Consider the following 17,759-nt stretch of genomic DNA (forward strand, 5'->3'; position numbering starts at 1 on the left):
TATTTGCATGGGATTTTTGTTGTACAGATTCCTTGACATTATTGTAACTTGTAATTACGGTGACTGGAAAATGTTTCTCCATGTATAACATGCACTAGAGTAACAACACATTCCTAATTTTACGATTTTATTAATTTTAAAAGAGTGAATTAACGAAAATGCACCTAGTGGTGAGATTGTTGACTTTCGTTGACTATCATTTCGTGACACATACGAGTTATTATTCTACTGTATTCTCGAAGTACTCAGCGGTACGAATGCGTAGGCACAAGCGGAATGCATGTAACATTAGGAGAAAAGAAAATTGAAGGATAAACTGAAAGTATAAATAGCAGAAAAGAATTGAAGGATAAATACCTTTCAAAGACAGTTTATCCTTCTACAAGCGGAATACACGCTAATAAGAATTGGAATTGGAAATGCTTTAAAAAAAAACTGAAAACACTTTTGATAAAAGTGTTTTTGGAACCAATCCTTAATAAAAATACAAGTGAATTTTGAAAAAGCACTTGATCAAGTGCTTTCTAAAAGAAGCACAAGTCATGTGCTTCTTTCCAAAATGAAAGAAGCACATGACTGGTGCTTCTTTCCAAAATATTTTTGAAACCCAACAGCATTTTAAATGCACCCTAGTTACCGGCATGCAGTATTCTGTGGAAATAATTCTGCCTTTCATAGACGTTTCTTTAACTTCAATTATACAACAATTGTGGGTCATCTACAAATAAATACATTGAAAAAGGTTGACATGATCCTGGTAAGTCAACGGTTCCATTGAAAAGAAAAGCAATTAAGAGCAGTACCATAGCAGATACGGACGATGACAAAAACTCTTATCCTTTTAACTATGACCGAATTCAAGTGAAGAGCCACGAAACTTGGAGGAAGAATAAATTGTTCGAGGCATTGTTTAAAAACAATTTGATTGTTTGGTTGTAGCCTTTTTGGCGAGATTAGCAATCGAGGTAGGCAGTGGCAGGTCCTGGAGCCATTGACTGCTACGGAGGCCTCCAGCCCCTGAAAAGGGGAGTTGCAGATGCAAGCCTAAAACATTAGAAAAACATCAAAGCATTGTCTAGGATCCAATGTGAGTACTCTCTGGTAGCACTAGCTGTGACCAGATCTGCTCTGTTTCCTTCCCCTTCTTGGGACAACCAGCACTGTAGAAAGATCAGCTTAAGTTACAAATTATTAGCAAATTTTTCGCAGAAAAGTAAACCAAAACAGAAAAACATAAATCATTATAACTACGTACGCGAAGTTTTAACTAACTATACAGTATACTACGCCATATGATTGAATATTACTCATAATCTATAATTACTTGCAACTGTTCTAATGAGCTTCCATGTCAGATGTTTATCCACTTCTCAATTGCTCATGTATTTTCATGTGTAGTTCGCAAGCTCCTAAAGTAGTCACTCTATATTTACCAGTATTTGAAATTAGTCACTCTATATTGTAGTGACAATACTAGAACAAAATTTGACAACAAGATTTAACCAACTGCCGCTGTCAAATGCTACAACAAAACAGATCGATATTTGAAAGGCAATGCACTTACTGTTAAAAGGTTTAACCAACTGTCGCTGTCAATTGCCGTTTCTTGTTGAAATTAAACGGGAAAGGAAATTCTAAGAATCATATGTAACGACTACATCCTGACTAATTGATAAATTAAAGTTTGAAAAGGCACACCGGGCCTTACCTCAACCACGACTTAATCATAAATTTGGTTTCTTATTATGGATCAAAATTTATCAATCTGTATAAGACGGAAGTATAAATAGCAGAAACTTGAAGGATAAACTGTCTTTGAAAGGTATTAACGTGTAGCATACTGCCTTAAAAAACATTTTTTTTCCAAGTTCGTTTTAAAGAAGAAAAAACTGCATGATTGAACTTATAGTGCCTAGAGAGGAAGAAAAGTAATCGCATAGCCATGGAGCAAAGCTGAGTGCTCAAGTAACAATTTAACAATGTTTCATCTACGTGCAGACGCATGTATGGATATTTGTACATACAAATATGTGATGTTCTAGGTAAGCTTGGCAAACGAAGCTCACTTTTCTATTTACTCGCCAGATCATGATGCCAGTAAAGAGAAAGTATTTAATAGCTGGCTTGTAGAGAGAAGGAAGAAACCTAGCCAGCTATCTTTGCAGGTACAAGAAAACAGTTTTTGGGTCAGAGATGATGATGGCCAGCGGCTGCTCAAGGGAATAATACAATGAATTGGGATCATTCTTTTGGAAAGCACTGGTATCGGAGACACATAAATTACCAAATTAATCTGAGGATGATCCCCTCAAAGGGACTCCATTGAGATCATGACCAACATTTGGACATGGGAAAGACTTACAAAGGGCACCACTATATATAATAAACTACAGAATAAGTTCTTGAGAAAATTATCAGATCCATATATGCGGAAACCCTAGCACAACAAATTTATGTAAAAGCTCTTTTAAAAACGTTTTTATTCCAAGTTGTTTGGTTTCAAAGAATCTGTCGTTGAACTAGCCACCAAGAAATAGTATGAAGCAGTATCTATAAATTCATAGTACCTAAACAAGAAAATAACTAATCCATCACCATAGAGTATAGTTGCATTCACCCATAACTTGGTCAACTGTACTGCTAGGGCAAAGGAAGCTCGATAAGTTTTCCAGTTTCCATTTACTCACCAGATATTAAAGGCAGTAAACTAAATTAAAATCTGGATTATTTCCATTGGCTATCAATCAGGGTAAGAAAAACATTGAATTGGGATTATTAAACAGCGCTGATATAGGAGAATACCAAATGAGCTCGAAGGGGACTCAACAATCGAAGCCTCATCAAATTTGACGATAGGTTATTTGAAACATGGGAAGAGTATTTAAGAAAAGGTACCGAGTTATACAATGGAAAATTAACTACAGAAAAGTTGAAAAGATTATCTGCCCCATATATGACGTATGACAGTGATTAAGGATCCCCTAGAAGATAAAACTTATATCAAAACTAATGATGTTCCAGATTGGTTTTTTTATCTTTTTTTTTTTGTACATTTTAGTAGGCAATGGAAGATCGATGGATTTGCTAAATTCAGGAAACTAAAACACATCGTTTGTCCACTCTTGCCAAAGAAATAAAAAAGAAATAGATTTGATGAATACGAAGGACTACCTGAGCAACCTTAGTGTCATACTCTTGCTTGCCCACATATACTATTCGATCGGCAAGAATTCAATAAAACAAACTCAAATCTAATTGTTAAAGAAGAAATAGAACAAAAATATGTCTAATAAACAAGGAAAATGAAACCCTAAAGCACAACTCTATACATTGTTGGTGGAAAAATGATCAAAGGATAATTGTTGTTTATTGAAATGTATATACCTCTGGTAGATCATCAATTAAATAATAAGTCCAACTCTCTCCAGTCTTTTAAGATCACCATCTTCTTCTTCTTGGCCTGCAGACATAGCCTCGTAAACCAAAACCATTCCCTCTATATATTGAACCGAAAATCAAATAAGAAATAAGATATGGTGGCCAGATTCTGATACACAGAAACTGAGGAGTGTTTACTGCAATTCATTAGAATAAGTGAACGGCGGTCTTGAAAAACTATTGGCTTCAATACATTCTATAAGGTGTGTTATCCACAAATGCCTTTTTACTTCTCACACATCCTTGTTAATTTATGTCATTTGATAATTTTTAATTTATTTGATCCAATGGCCACAAATAAAGGTGTGTGGAAAGTAAAAAAAGGTGTGTGAATATTGCATCCCTTTTTGTATTAGGGTTTGATGGGTCAGTCTTATCTAGGGGTGAATTTGATGAAGCGCCCCTCTCAATTTTTTGGGTTTAAACAATACACTTAGTTTTGAGTAATTTGTCAAAACTACCTTCAAATATCTATTTTTTTATTCATTTTTCGTGAAACAGACGAGTTCAACAAAAGCTAAACAACATCAACATATCTCCAGTGCAACTCTATCACTCGATCCTCATCCAAGATAGCCACCAAGGAAAAAACGTGTATGAATTTAGTGAGACAACACCTTTTTAGATAATTTAAAGAGTCATTTTTCCTTAAAATAATAAAAGGCCAATTAACCTCCCTCCGCCTACTCGTCTTATAAATATGATCTCTTGGCCCTATTTATGATTTTACTCTTTGTTTGACCTATTACAATATGGACCAAAAGACACAATTAAAGAGCACTAAAGAGTGAGGATATTATGTACGCTAAGCACACAATGGTATGGGTCAGTGAAGTGCTGACAAAATGCATCATCAAAAACATGGGAGAAAGGTTTTGGCATTGTGTGCCTTGTTGTTGGGATGCAACGAGAATAGTCATGCATCCCCAGTGAGCTAACTTTCTAGCTTCGGCCTTGGTCTTATTGTTTATATTCTTCATGTTTAGTTTGGCACGTGTGTTTGGTTCTTCTGCCTGTATTTAGCTATTCACCAGGTTAATTCCACGTTATCTTTTTTTCTTTTTTTGGGGGGGGGGGGGGGAATTAGCTAAATAGAAGGATTTCAAACTTTGGTTGTTGAAATAGAAAGAAAGACATGAAAGACATGAACAACATATAGTATTGAAAGAGTGAAATTGTGAAGTACCCTATGTACATACCATAGATATAGTATTAGGCTATTAGTATGTAGTATAGATATTGTTTATATGATATCTATAATGTATGTAAACCATGTCTATATTCACTTTTACATATCTATATTCACAATGTTGTCGATATGGTAATAGATAGTTATTGATATGTTGGATATCTCATATATACTCAAAGAACCGTAGAATGGGAGAATAATTTCCGTAGTATATTCAACAACTAGGGTTACATCTTTATACAATGCCTCTCAAAATATGAACCTAAACTATTGCCTACAAACAAGGCTAATCAAAGACTCCCATTCCATGCTTTCTGATGATGGTTTCATAGCATCCTTGTAGTTAACGCTTCCTAAGATTTCCTTCGACATGGATCCTAAGAGCCACGTCTTAACCAGATTGTTGCATCAATTCCATTGCTGCAATTCTTCAAGTTTATCTTCACTTGGCTTCTTGACCGTTCCATCAACAAGCCCTAGTTTGTTTTTGACCATTAAGGCCATGGCTATGGAATGAACCATGTGTAATTATCTTCCACCAGCAGTTGCGGCACAAGCATTGTACAAAGTTGGCCCGAATGGTGGCGATAGAGTAGGTGATCAAGGCTTTCCCACTTCAGATCATGCCTAAAAAGTTTGACTTGTTGTCTACATTGTCACCCATGGCTACGTTTGCTAGGGTTTGTATTTGTGTTTTTTTTTTCCCAGACCAATTACTCTGGTACCATCATAAGTAGCGTAGAATGGGAGAATGATTTCCGTAGGATATATTCATCAACTAGGGTTACATCTTTATACAATGATCTCTCACAATATGATCCTAAACTATTGCCTACAAACAAGGCTAATCAAAGACTAAACAAGGAAGTAAAAAACTAAATATCAATTTACAATAGTGACTAATTAATTTGAAATATTTAGTTATTTACTTCATTATTTAGTCTCTGATTTGCCTTGTTTTTAGGCAATAGTTTAAAATCATATTGTGAGAGTCATTGTATAAAGATGTAAATCTAGTTGATGAATATACTACGGAAATTATTCTCCCATTCTACGCTTCTTATGATGGTAACAAAGCGATTGATCTGGGAAAATTGAAAAGCAAAATACAAACATAAATACAAACGCTAGCAAACCTAGCCATGTGTGACAACGTAGACAAAAATTCAACCTCTTCATGCATGACTTCACATCTAAAGTGGGAATGCCCTAATCACCGATTCTATCTCCACCATTCGGACAAACATAATGCAATGTTGTGCCGCAACCACTGGTGGAGGACAATAACAGTACATGGGTTCAATCCATGAGCATGGCCTTAATGTTCAAAAACAAACTAGGGCTTGTTGATGGAACGGTCAAGAAGCCAAGTGAAAATAAACCTGAAGAATTGCAGCAATGGAATCGATGCAACCATCTGGTTAAGACATGGCTCTTAGGATCCATGTCGAAGGAAATCTCAAAGAGTGTCATCAATTGCAAGGATGCTCTGATACCATCATAAGAAGCGTTGAATGGGAGAATAATTTCCGTAGTATATTTATCAACTAGGGTTACATCTTTATACAATGACTCTCACAATATGATCCTAAACTATTGCCTACAAACAAGGCTAATAAGAGACTAAACAAGGAAGTAAATAACTAAATATGATCAATTTACAATATTGACTAATTAATTTGAGATTTTGTTTTAAAAAAATTTAATTTAGATATCTTCTTTAACATATACTTTCACGATATTGGTCACTCGCCACCATACCATAACCTAAAATTTGCTTGCTGTCGCAAGCTGGAGGATCCACAAAGAACGAACTCAGATCGATTGATAATTGAACTCAGAACGAGTTAGAATGACTTTGATTTGGTGAGAGAGGAAAAGTCGCACAAGGATCTCCCTACCATGATTTCTCGCTTTCTTCTTTTTCTTGAAATTATGTAGAATTAATTCCAAACACCACCAAATGGCCATCGACCAATATTATTTTACAAAAGAGGAATAATTTGCAATTGGAAAATTGATAGGTTAGTTATATATATGCCTAACTGGATCATTTGAAAAACCATAAGAGAGACTGGGAGAGGATTTGTGGGTAGTAGGGGTTGCGAGAGACCTAGATAGAGAAGAGCGATCGAGATCGATCGAGAAAGAGAGGAAACTCAGGACAGTTTGAAAGAAAAACAAATACAATTGTTTTTTCACAAAACACATTTTACTAGACACTCTAAAGTTTGCCTTCACTGCCAATATATTAGAGCAGCATCTCAACAATCATACATCCACGATACAAGCTGGCCTTCACGGCCAATATATTAGAGCAGCATATCTCCACCAGAAAAGGTGAAGCTAAATAACATCGCTTTGTCATTACTGACAGTTTGTGCGGTTAATTGTACGTAGCAAATGAATTTGAAAAGTAAGTATTGTCTTGTGCTTCACTCTCACACGTCAGAGTTGTAGTTCAGCTTTTACCACGTATTCTCAAACTTTTGATTTCCTTACATTACCATCTGTTTGGTTACGAAGAAAATTTCCAAGTAAACAATAGATGAATAGAGAATTTAAGTCTGAGATTTTTATTTTGTTGCTTCTTTTTCCTCATTGAATAAAGGTTTCTTACACAAGTGTTCCAGTATTGAATATTTACTACTTAGATATGTTTGTTTCTCTTGAAATAAAGTTTTCTTGGCAGTGGAATTAGATATCTGTGACAGAACGGAAATTATCATTCGGGGAGATTACGGTTAAATGCAAAATCGTTGGCATTCATTTTTGAATTCGAGATATGATATCAAAATATCAAATGCTAAAATTTTGGAGCATTCACGCTTTACAATAGAATCTAAGTGACAATATATATGTAGAGCTACATAAAGAGTTTACATTTTTTCAATTTTAACTGAAATGTACATACTAATGTCTAACTTAAGTATAGTGGTACAAATGGGTTTGCCAAAGCATCAAGGAGTTAGTGATAGGATAAGTGATAAACAAAATGACCTTCTTCTCGCATACTTTCGTTTCTTCCAACGAAGTATGCTGTGAGGACCACCATTTTGTCTGTAAGTTTTCGCTGAAATTAGGCAACTCAGTGAAAAAAGTTTTATCTTACCTCCCTGTACTTGAAGATTTGGATATACAGGGAAGTCTTGATAAGGGCAACGTCTGCACCAGAAATGAGGACGTTAGTAATGTTGATGACAAACTTAAATTTTTATTACTGCTCTGAAACTCGTAACCATATAGAACACATAACAGTGATAAGGAATCCCTAGCACACAACAAGTTCACATCAAAACTTTGTCAGATCTGTTTTTCTTTTTTTTGAGAAATTTGGCAGATCGATTCATTTACAAAATTTAAAAAACTGAAACACATTACTCGTTCCACTCATGGATAACAAATAAAAAGAAAGGAATTTTAACGAAAAGCTTATGGTACTGTTTACTTCAACGAAAAATCACATTTTTACATTAAAAAGTCAATCATGAGACTATTCACTTTACCCTTTATTTTGTCTTTATTGTTAAAACTCAAAGTTTTCAAGTCATTTTCATTAGTTTTCATTAAAAAGAAATTATCTTTAATAAATAAGAAGGATTAAAAGCTGGCCAAAAAATCAAAAGTTGGCTTGTTTATCAGGTTTCAATTTACTCACCAGGTCTTGAACATAATAAACTGAATTAAAAGCTGGCTTGTTTAAGATGGAAAAAACCTAGGCAGGGAGCTTTTCAGGTATAAGAAAACAATTTTCTTAAGAAAACAATTTTTGGGCCAGAGATCATAGCCATTGGCTATCACTCAGGGTAGAAAAACAATGAATTGGGATCATTCTTTTGGAAAGCTGTGATATCGGACACAATAACAAATCTATAAACCGAAATTGCTCATAGGTTTATTTGGAACATGTCAAAACTAAAGGGCACAAAGACCTATTCTCTTGAGGAAATTATCAGATTAAATGACGTATGACAAGGAAACCCTAGCACACAAATTATGTCAAAACTAAGGTGTTCCAGATCCGTTTTTTTTTTTCTTTCTTTTCAGTAAATTTGGCAGCGATGGAAGATCGATCAATTTACCATGTAACAAACCAAAACACAACGGTCGTTGTCTCGCCAATGCCAAACAAAAACAAATAAAAAATAAAATAGATCGGTATATGAAGGGTTAATTACTTGAGCAGCCTTTTCTTTTCAGCGTTTCCTCGTACCTGGTGGTCACTCGAATGACACAAGTTCTACAAAACAAAATCAAATATAATGGTTAAAGACGAAATAGAACGGCAATATATCTAATAACCAGGAAAATGAAACCTGAATCACAGATCTATGTTGTTGCTGGAAAATAGATCAAAAGGTAATTCATGTGTATATACCTCTGGTAAATCATGAATGCGATAATAGGTCAAATTCTTCGGTCTTTTAGCATCATCTTTCTCCTCATCTTGGCCTTCACACAAAGGCCCGTAAACCAAAACCATTCCCTCCATATATTGAACCGAAATTCTAATAGAAATAAGAGAAAGAGAAAGGTGGGCAGATTCGTACACACATCAACTGAGGAGTGTTTGCCTCAGTTTTATAGAATAAGCGGACGGCGGTTTTGAAAAACTATTGGCTTCAATACCTCTGTCTGGTATTAGGGTTTGGTGGCTTAATCTTATCTGCTGCCTCAGCAACGTTAATTCACCAGGTTCCGTTTGGCACGTGTGTTTGGTTGATCCGCGTGATTTAAGCTATTATATCAATTTCACGTATTTGTTTAAGAAAAGAGAGGAGCATTTTCTGTTTTTGTTTAATTTTGATTTTTAAAAACAAGTTTTGTAAATTTAAAATTTTAATTATTTAGTGTAAGTTACGTAATTTTAACTTTTTATGAAAGAGCATTGTTGTTTTGTCGAAAATAATAGAGTTCAGTTCAAATATACGAAGGGAGAACTTGTTGATAAAAAGAGCATTGTTGTTTTGTCGAAAATAATACTGTTTGGTTCAAACATATGAAGGGGGATGTTTTTGACACTCTAAAAATGTCATAGTGCATTTCTTCTTAATGATAACAAAAGGGAACAAATATACATGTGAAAAATGTGTGATGACTTTTTTAATGTGCCAATAACAATTCTCTTAATAAATAAATGGAGATGGAAACCGGCCGATGACTTCGAGAAGGAGCAAGATCAGCTTCTAGTTATGGTACGTGAATGTTTTAGGGTTTAGGGAAAATAGATCGGTTTTGTATTACCATTCTATTTGAATTAACAAAAACAATCCTTCTATAAATGGATGACCAAACATTCATGATTTCAATGCGAGTGAATCGAATTTCAAAATCTAACTTTAATGTCCTAGGGTTTAGGAAAAATAGATTGGTTTTGTATCAACATTCTATTTAAATTACCAAAAACAATCCTTCCTTAACACGGATGACCAAACATTCATGATCCCAATGCGAGTGAATCAAAATTCGAAATCTAACTTTAATATCCTTCCATAGGTACCAATTAATTGGCAAAGAAAGTTCTCTTTAATTTTTTGGTGATTTTTTGATAGGAGCATATTTATGCGCCTTAGTTAGTTAGTTCTTATGCATTTATGTTGTGTTTTCTTAGTTAAGTTAGTCTTTTAAGCTATTTTCATGTGTTTTCAGGTTTTAGAGACAAAGTGAGCAAAAGGATGCAATTTGGAGCATTTTGGAGCAAAATTGGGCTAAAATGGAGTTCATGCACATGAAGCACAAGGGATGGACGAATTTGAGGAATTGGTGAAGCGAGGAAGGCGTTTCAAAGTTGAAGAATTGAAGATACAAAGTTTCTTAGTTGAAGAAGGAAATGACTTGAATGAAGGATTCCTAAATGAATTGGGATTCCTAATCACTAAAGGAGTCCTAATTGAAGATGGATTCCTAGATATATGAAGTTTCCTACTCAAGCAAGGTTTCCTACATGAAGAAGAAGAATTAAAGCCAAAGAATCAGCTCAAGATAAGGAGTATTATCCAAAACCTCATCCATAACCTTATCTTAGCTTATCTTATCCAATCAAACCTTATCCTATCCTATCTTATCCTTATCTTTAACTATCCACATTCCAGCCACTTAGGAGGGTTTCTAATTAGATTAGGATGCTTAAAATGGGATTTCTAGATGACCTTATCTTATCCTATCAAGATGACACCTAAGAACCTTTCTAGAAGCCTAAAAATCTGCCTTGCATTATCCTTCCAGAACCCTAGATCCTTGCCGCACCTAATTCCTATTTCCCTTGGGATTTTTGGTTTCTAGAAGCCTTATCTTTTCACACTCTTTCTGCTGCACATTATCTCCCAATCCCTTTGGGTTTTTGACTTGTTTTCCTTATAGGATTGGATGTTATTATCCTATGCAATTTAGGCCTTTAAAACCTTGTCCTTTGCTACCTAGGAATGTGAATTTTCAGCCTATAAATACAAGGCCTTGCCGCACCTATTCATTCACCACCCTCTACCAGATTTTCACTACACCATTCACCATTCATACCTCTTGTGCCGTGAGTTTGCAAGGAGAAGAAGGAAGACAACTTGGAGCCGTGCATGCCATTCAAGGAGCTTGGATTGTGGAGCGTTTCTAGGTGTTTTCTATCTTTATGTCAATGTTTAAATTTATTTGTCTTTGTGTATTTGCGAACATGAGGAACTAATTTCTTTATAGTTAGAGGGGAATTCAAAGCCATGATCATATGTTTTATATGACTTGATTTCTTCCAATTATGATTTCATGAATCGTGAATGTGGTTTACTTATCTATTTGATTGATAACATGTTTATGTATGTTGATTGAGGGTCGACACTTAGGTTGCATGCATGAATTTGATGCTAGAGTATAAGGGAATTTCACCTAATCGTTATTAACTTATATTCATAAGTAGTAAAAGTCGCTAGTCACGATTGTGTTAAGTAAATCCTAGGCAAGAGTAACATGCGTATCCCATAGTTATGAATGCCTCGTCAATGCTTATGATTTCCATTGAACTTAATGATCTTTGATATGTGTCTCTATCATGCGTATTCCATAGTTAGGGTCCTTGATAAGAATAATTTGGTTGTAATGCGTATCCCATTCAATTCAATGAATCTAGGGAAATCTGAGAGTTAATTGGTCAATCTAGTTAATTTGGGGCATTGTCATTCATGGTTCGTTGAAAGAATAATTGGAGATCGAGTCGTATGCATAGGTTTCATGTGTGGAGAATGAACCCTCTAACTAGCCTTTCCCCATTCTATTTCATCAAAATCGTTTTCATTAAAGTTTGTTTTTAAAGTTTTTGTTTTAAAAGTTAAATTCGTCCAAAATCAATCCCCATTTACTTAGTTGAGTCATAGTAGTTAGAAATCACTTTAGTTTATGTTTTTAAGTGTCTTAGGTCAAGATAAAACCAATTTTCGTCCAAGATTGAGTCTAGTGTTCAAAACTGCCCAGATTGTGGTTTTAAGGCAGTTTTGAGTGTTTTTGGGCTGTTTTGAATCTTTTGGTTTGTTTTGGTGTTTTAAAGTTTAGTTTTGCATTCTTTGAGTTTAGTTTAGTGTTTTAAACTTGTTTTTACGTATTTGAGTCCGTTTTCAAGTGATTTTGCAATCCCTCCTAATCCCCGGTTTAGAACGATCCCTACTTACATACTTTGCTACAATTGATAAAAAGAGGGTTAATTTGTGTGTCAACATAATTTTCACATCATTTTTTCTGTAATTGTTTGGGCCCAAAATAGCATTTCGGATTGAACCCAAAATTGTTCTCAATCCAATAAGAAATATCGGGAATATTCTTTACCATGGGCCGAGCCTAGTAAAGTTCGGCTGAGTCCTATCAGGAAATGGTTCTATATGGATAAGGGTGAAGTGGTCGAATCCTAGTACAATAAGGATTCTTTAGAAGCTAAAGATGCTTTGAATCCTATGGGGGTTAGGATTGGTCAAGATCTGATTAGATTGGGCTAAGGAATTCTAGTTCGAGTTAAATTCTAACTTGATCATTAGGGAAATTGCTACTATAAATAGAGAAGGGAGTGCATCATTCAAAACCCCCTCTAAATCAACACACAATTGTCCTACGCAAACAACCTTTCAAGGACCTTAAGATTTTTATTTTCCTTTTTCTCGCCAACACACCTTCAGTTTGGATAAACAACATTGTGGAGGCAACCGGCAACATCTTCTGTTTGGATAAACAACACTGGAGCCGTAGAATCAGTTGATCGAGGAACACCTTCAGTTTGGATAGATAACACTACTTCAAGACCGACTGGCTACCTATCCAAGTATCGCCAGCAAGGATTTTCAAGTCCTTATTGGAAGAAGCCATCTCATTAGCCTTCTTGGCGAAGTAAGGTGTTACTAGATTACTACATTCGGCACACTGAAAGCTGAATTTGATATTGAACTTCGCAGAACTAGCAGCCTTGTCTTTAGGCTCTAGAACCCAAAGGCCGAGGCGTGTTCCTTCCTCGGCTGCAGTAGTGAAATCAAGAAATCAGCAGCACGCCCAACGGCACATCAACATTCATTTACTCTCCGATCAAGCTCGGCAGACGAGTTGGTACACCCTGCATTCAACCGAGTGATGTAGTTAGCTCATTAGTTACTCAGCCTGCAGCCCACATAGGCTAAGTAGTTTTTAGGGTCAGCATTTTGGCACGCCTACTGGGACTTAGTGCTAAAGCTAAGAAGTTCATGACCATTAAAACAAGGTCAATCAAGAAGAAAACAACTATAGGTAAATCGACTACTAGTTTAGCACCTATAGTTCGAAGTCCAGTCCAAGGCAATGTATCGCAAACATATGATATCCCTGTTGCCATAACACATGAAACCATAAGCACAATCCCCTGAGAAACAGACATTAATCTTGGCGGACAGAACCATGATGTTGTGGTCTTCACCCAAACCACCAAGGTGGCAAAATATGGTTTTATTAAATGCTTGGTAGATGATTATGACGACGAAGACGATGAGACCTCTAGTGCACCGTCTAAATCTTTCTTTCAATGATGGTTGCAAGAATAATCTCAGCAATTTGAGCAAGTTTTTAGCTGAAAGGTGAAAAGCCTACATGACAAGGTGCTTAAGAGCAACTCGGTGACTAATAAGTTGCTTGAAATTCTAGTTAACAAAGCTCATGAGAATGGGCCCATCGATCAACCCAGACATAATCTATTTTTAAAGAAGAATACTCCCTTAGGAGGGGAAAGGCTGCCGCTAGTAAAAGCCGAGATAGAACTTAATCAGACTAGGGCAATCGATCTCGAAAGACCATACGATGAGCCAAGCACCAGTTCAGGCCGAATTTGGTCGAACAACAGAAACGACATTTATTGATATGGGTGAAGTCTCGAAAATGATCAATTCGGCTTTGAAAAAAGGTCAAAATTCTCAAAGTTTATCCATCCATGTCCGGCCTTTGTCGAAAGGTTTAAGTATCCCCGAGGTTTCAAGATTCTAAATTTTAGTCTCTTCACTGGGGAATCATCCCTGTCTTCATTGGAACATGTGGCTAGATTCACTGCCCAATGTGGAGATGCCAATAGTTATTTCCATAAACTACGATTGTTTTATTTCTCGTTAACGAGCACGACGTTTGCATGGTACATCAACCTTCAACTGAATTCTATATAGAATTGGGAATAAATGGTCGAAAAATTTCATGATCAATTCTATTGACCTAGAATAGAAGTGTCGACTTCTTGTTTGGCTAGAGTGGCCTAGTCGTTCGATGAGTCACCAATGGAATTTCTTACTAGGTTTAAATCAGCCAGGAATTGGTGTAAGGTACCCCTCCATAAAGTCAAATTTGTTAGGCTCTCCCAAAATGGTCTGGATGTGGAATACAAGAAGAAATTTTTGGAAGCAAATTTTCGAGATTTGTATGAGTTGGCACAACATGTCGAGCAATATGTTTATTTGCTCAGAGAAGAAAAAATCTCGAAAATTCTAACCTGTGGTACAATTTACAAGAATCCAATGGAAAGCTACATATTAGCTATGAGTGACGAATCCCAATATGTCAGTATAGACACGGCTGAGATAGTAATTGACAAACCTTATGTATGCAAAGCATTGGCTTACGCTAGTTCCAAAGACGTCAAAACACACTCGGCCTCTGTTGAAACAGCTGTCAAGACATCAAAGGTATACACTTTCGACATCACCAAGACCAGTTACAAGTTACAAAGATTATCAAGCTTCGGCCAGGGCATGACATTTCTAAGGCCAAAGACTTAAAGGGGAAAACATATTCCAAGTACCATAATTCGAACAAGCACACGACGAATAATTGCGTCATATTCCGTGATGCCATTCAAAGCTAGATCGACAATGGCAAATTGAAGTTCCCAGAGAAGACACAAATGCTGGTTGATGCTGATCTTTTCCTTTCGACAAAGGTAAACATGGTAGATGCCCATCTGGTAAAGGATAAGAAAAAAAGGGAAAAGTTGAGTTCATTCCAACGTACCACATCCCAAAACAGAACTCTCAACCACGATTGAAGATTGATTTCTCATCCCAAAATGAACCCCCTAGTTTATTCTCCAATCCAGTCTATGCCAAGCCAATGTCTGACACTCCAGTTCAGATAAATTTGAAAGCCAAATGATCTTACGTAGTAGATGATAATTCGAAGTTGATATAGTTAAGCCAAAACTGAAGAGACCTTTGGCTGAATTGTCACAACCCGCACCTATAGTTTCGGCAAAGTCTCAATCAATGCTCGGTTCGAGTCAACGCCAACAAAGGGTTTTCGATAGACCCGGCCCTCAATAAAAACTACAAACCGCCTTTAGTTAGACGGCGACTTGACTTCAATGGGCCATTTTATGATGAGGATTACTATGTACACAACTGTGGAAGTTTAAGTTCATCTATGGCCCATCGAACTTTCTAACCTCATGAGCCATGAAACCACCGTTGGTATAGTTACAACTCCCTTACCGACGCATATACCGTTATATCCAAGTCTTAAAAACGTCGACAAAGAATAGACTCCATGGCCCATCGACGAACTGCTCATAAAGTGTCAGTCACAAAATGACAGCCTAAAGAGACGGCAAAAAATGAGGATGACTAACAAACTCCGGTGATCATGACTGAGTTTCTTTAAGGGAAGAAGGTAAGTAATCGCAACTTTAAAATTGAGATTGAAGAATCTAAGAAAAAAAATCGACTTTACCCTGGAGAAATGAAAGCTCGCATATAATATTTTGGAAAAGAGGCCAAAAGAAAATTCCCTCCATTGCCGCCGTAGGAACCATTGATCAAGGTCAAGCGGAATCGACACCCACCATTTTTAGATGAGGCTCTGGAGTACATATGAGAATTTCATAAGAAATATTCGGCCAACGATCTATACGACCTCCCAACTACATGTCAAGAGTCATTGATTTAGCCTTAACAGGCCCATCAAGAGTCATTGATTTAGCCTTAACAAGCCCGACGCTGAACAAATCATCTAGAAATTGTCAGATTTGAGAATGAAGGCCAAATTCAAACACATTCACAAAGCCAGTGTTCTCGGTTTCAACGTAGACCTATACACTGATCTGGATCCTGCAGACCTCCCAATTTCTTTAGATGACCTGCAGTATTTGTGATATCATTTTGAGGTTTTCTCGGTCGTTTTACTATTTAGCCTCACGACCGAAGAAAATGAATGTGTTACGAGATTAGATGCCTAACTAGACACACGAGATGCTTGCATCTCATATCAAGAGTGGAATCATAAGGCTCTACAAACACAGGATTAAGTCCCAGCGCTATTGGAACCAATTGCCGAAGTTGAAGCTAAAATAACCACGCCAGACAAGCCAAGTGAACATTCTTTGACATATGTTGCTATAAATGACATAGTTGGTGCAGCCGATGACTAAGATATTCTGCTAAACAACCCAAAGGACGAGGATCGTAACTTAATAGGACCCTCGGTCCTCGACAACATGGAAATTAACATGGTCCATGTCTTTTCTATAAAGTTCAAACCAACCACATCTTAACCAAGCTTTTTGAATGGTGATGTGGTTGTAGAAGAGACCACGCAAGTTGACTTTGTGGCTATAAAAAAGGCCGAACATATTATCAAGGAGGACAAGCTCAAAATAGCCATACTCGAGTTATTACCCCGTTCCTCGGCCATCAACCTTCATCATCTGAAGTCGTTGTATGTAACTACCCATATTGAATGATACCCGATATCCAAAGTTTTCGTTGATTGCGGAGCAACGATCAACATAATGCTTGTGTTTATAATGAAAGCTTTGCGTTGCTGCAAAGATGATCTCTTTCCATCCGATGTAACCATGAACAGCTTTGTTGGCGATAAGTCTCAGACTAAAGAAGTACTACCTTTGGAAGTAAATATCGCATGTTGAAATCATATGACCCTTGTTTTATAGTTTAATCAAAGACCGAGTACAATGCATTGCTTGGTCATGACTGAATCTACTAGACTAGTTGTATCTCTTCTTTGCTAAACCAAGTCCTTATCTTTTAGGACGGCAAATCGGATGTGGTTCATTTGGCCGATAATCAACCATTCGAGGCTAACATGATTCAAGCTCGTTATTATGACAACCATGTCAGCTATATCATTTTGCAAGGTTTTAATGAGGAAGGAAGGCCGACCATAATCTCTGTTCAAAAACCCATCGAGGTTGGCGCTGAAACTATTCAACAGGATTCGGCGATACTTGGATTGGCAGACTTAGTTGATTATCCTAATTACTGACACAACACAACAGGACAAACGCAAGGCCACAGTTTCATCTACTATAGAATGGCTGCTGGCCCACTGGTACACCATTTCCAAGCAACCAAATTCTAGCGTGAACTTAGTGGAGTTCCTTGCCAAAGGGAATAACGGCTCAGTGTTGTCTTTCGATAAAATTCAAGCTGTACCGATCGAGCTCGAAGATAATCGGCCTGAAGTCAAAGATCATTTTGAAAAGATAAATGTTGGAATGGCCAACGAACCTCGACCTTTATTTATTAGTTCCTTGTTGCCTCAGCCTATGAAAGGCGAACTTTGTAAATTACTTGAGGAATTTAAAGACTGTTTTGCTTGGAGTTACCATGAGATGCCTGGACTTGATGAACACTGTTGAACACAAGCT

The 17,759-nt window shown here is 36.6% G+C and overlaps 1 protein-coding gene across 2 annotated transcripts; it reads right to left on the reverse strand.

Annotated features, from left to right (window-relative positions):
- Positions 1–7,488: 7,488 nt before the first annotated feature.
- On the reverse strand, positions 7,489–9,242 carry LOC126601805 (uncharacterized). Of its 2 annotated transcripts, XM_050268566.1 has the most exons (4): positions 9,006–9,242; positions 8,806–8,867; positions 7,677–7,792; positions 7,489–7,630 (listed from the first exon to the last, which is right to left on the reverse strand). In XM_050268566.1, the coding sequence occupies exons 1-4, from the start codon at positions 9,117–9,119 to the stop codon at positions 7,596–7,598; spliced, it is 327 nt and encodes a 108-aa protein (XP_050124523.1). In that variant the 5' UTR covers positions 9,120–9,242; the 3' UTR covers positions 7,489–7,595. The 2 variants fall into 2 exon arrangements, with proteins under 2 accessions (XP_050124523.1, XP_050124521.1); XM_050268564.1 differs by having other exon boundaries at positions 7,489–7,792.
- Between the last annotated feature and the right edge of the window lie 8,517 nt (positions 9,243–17,759).

Source organism: Malus sylvestris, chromosome 15, assembly GCF_916048215.2.
Source record: "Malus sylvestris chromosome 15, drMalSylv7.2, whole genome shotgun sequence".
Taxonomy (NCBI): domain Eukaryota; kingdom Viridiplantae; phylum Streptophyta; class Magnoliopsida; order Rosales; family Rosaceae; genus Malus; species Malus sylvestris.

What these genes read in the sequence shown, in the direction of transcription:
- LOC126601805 (XM_050268564.1), bottom strand. Translation starts at nt 9,119, where the DNA reads ATGGAGGGAATGGTTTTGGTTTACGGGCCTTTGTGTGAAGGCCAAGAT. An exon ending in GCATTCATGATTTACCAGAG is followed by an intron (nt 8,868 to 9,005) that starts GTATATACACAT and finishes TTTGTTTTGTAG; the next exon opens with AACTTGTGTCATTCGAGTGA. An exon ending in GAAAAGAAAAGGCTGCTCAA is followed by an intron (nt 7,793 to 8,805) that starts GTAATTAACCCT and finishes TTTCTGGTGCAG; the next exon opens with ACGTTGCCCTTATCAAGACT.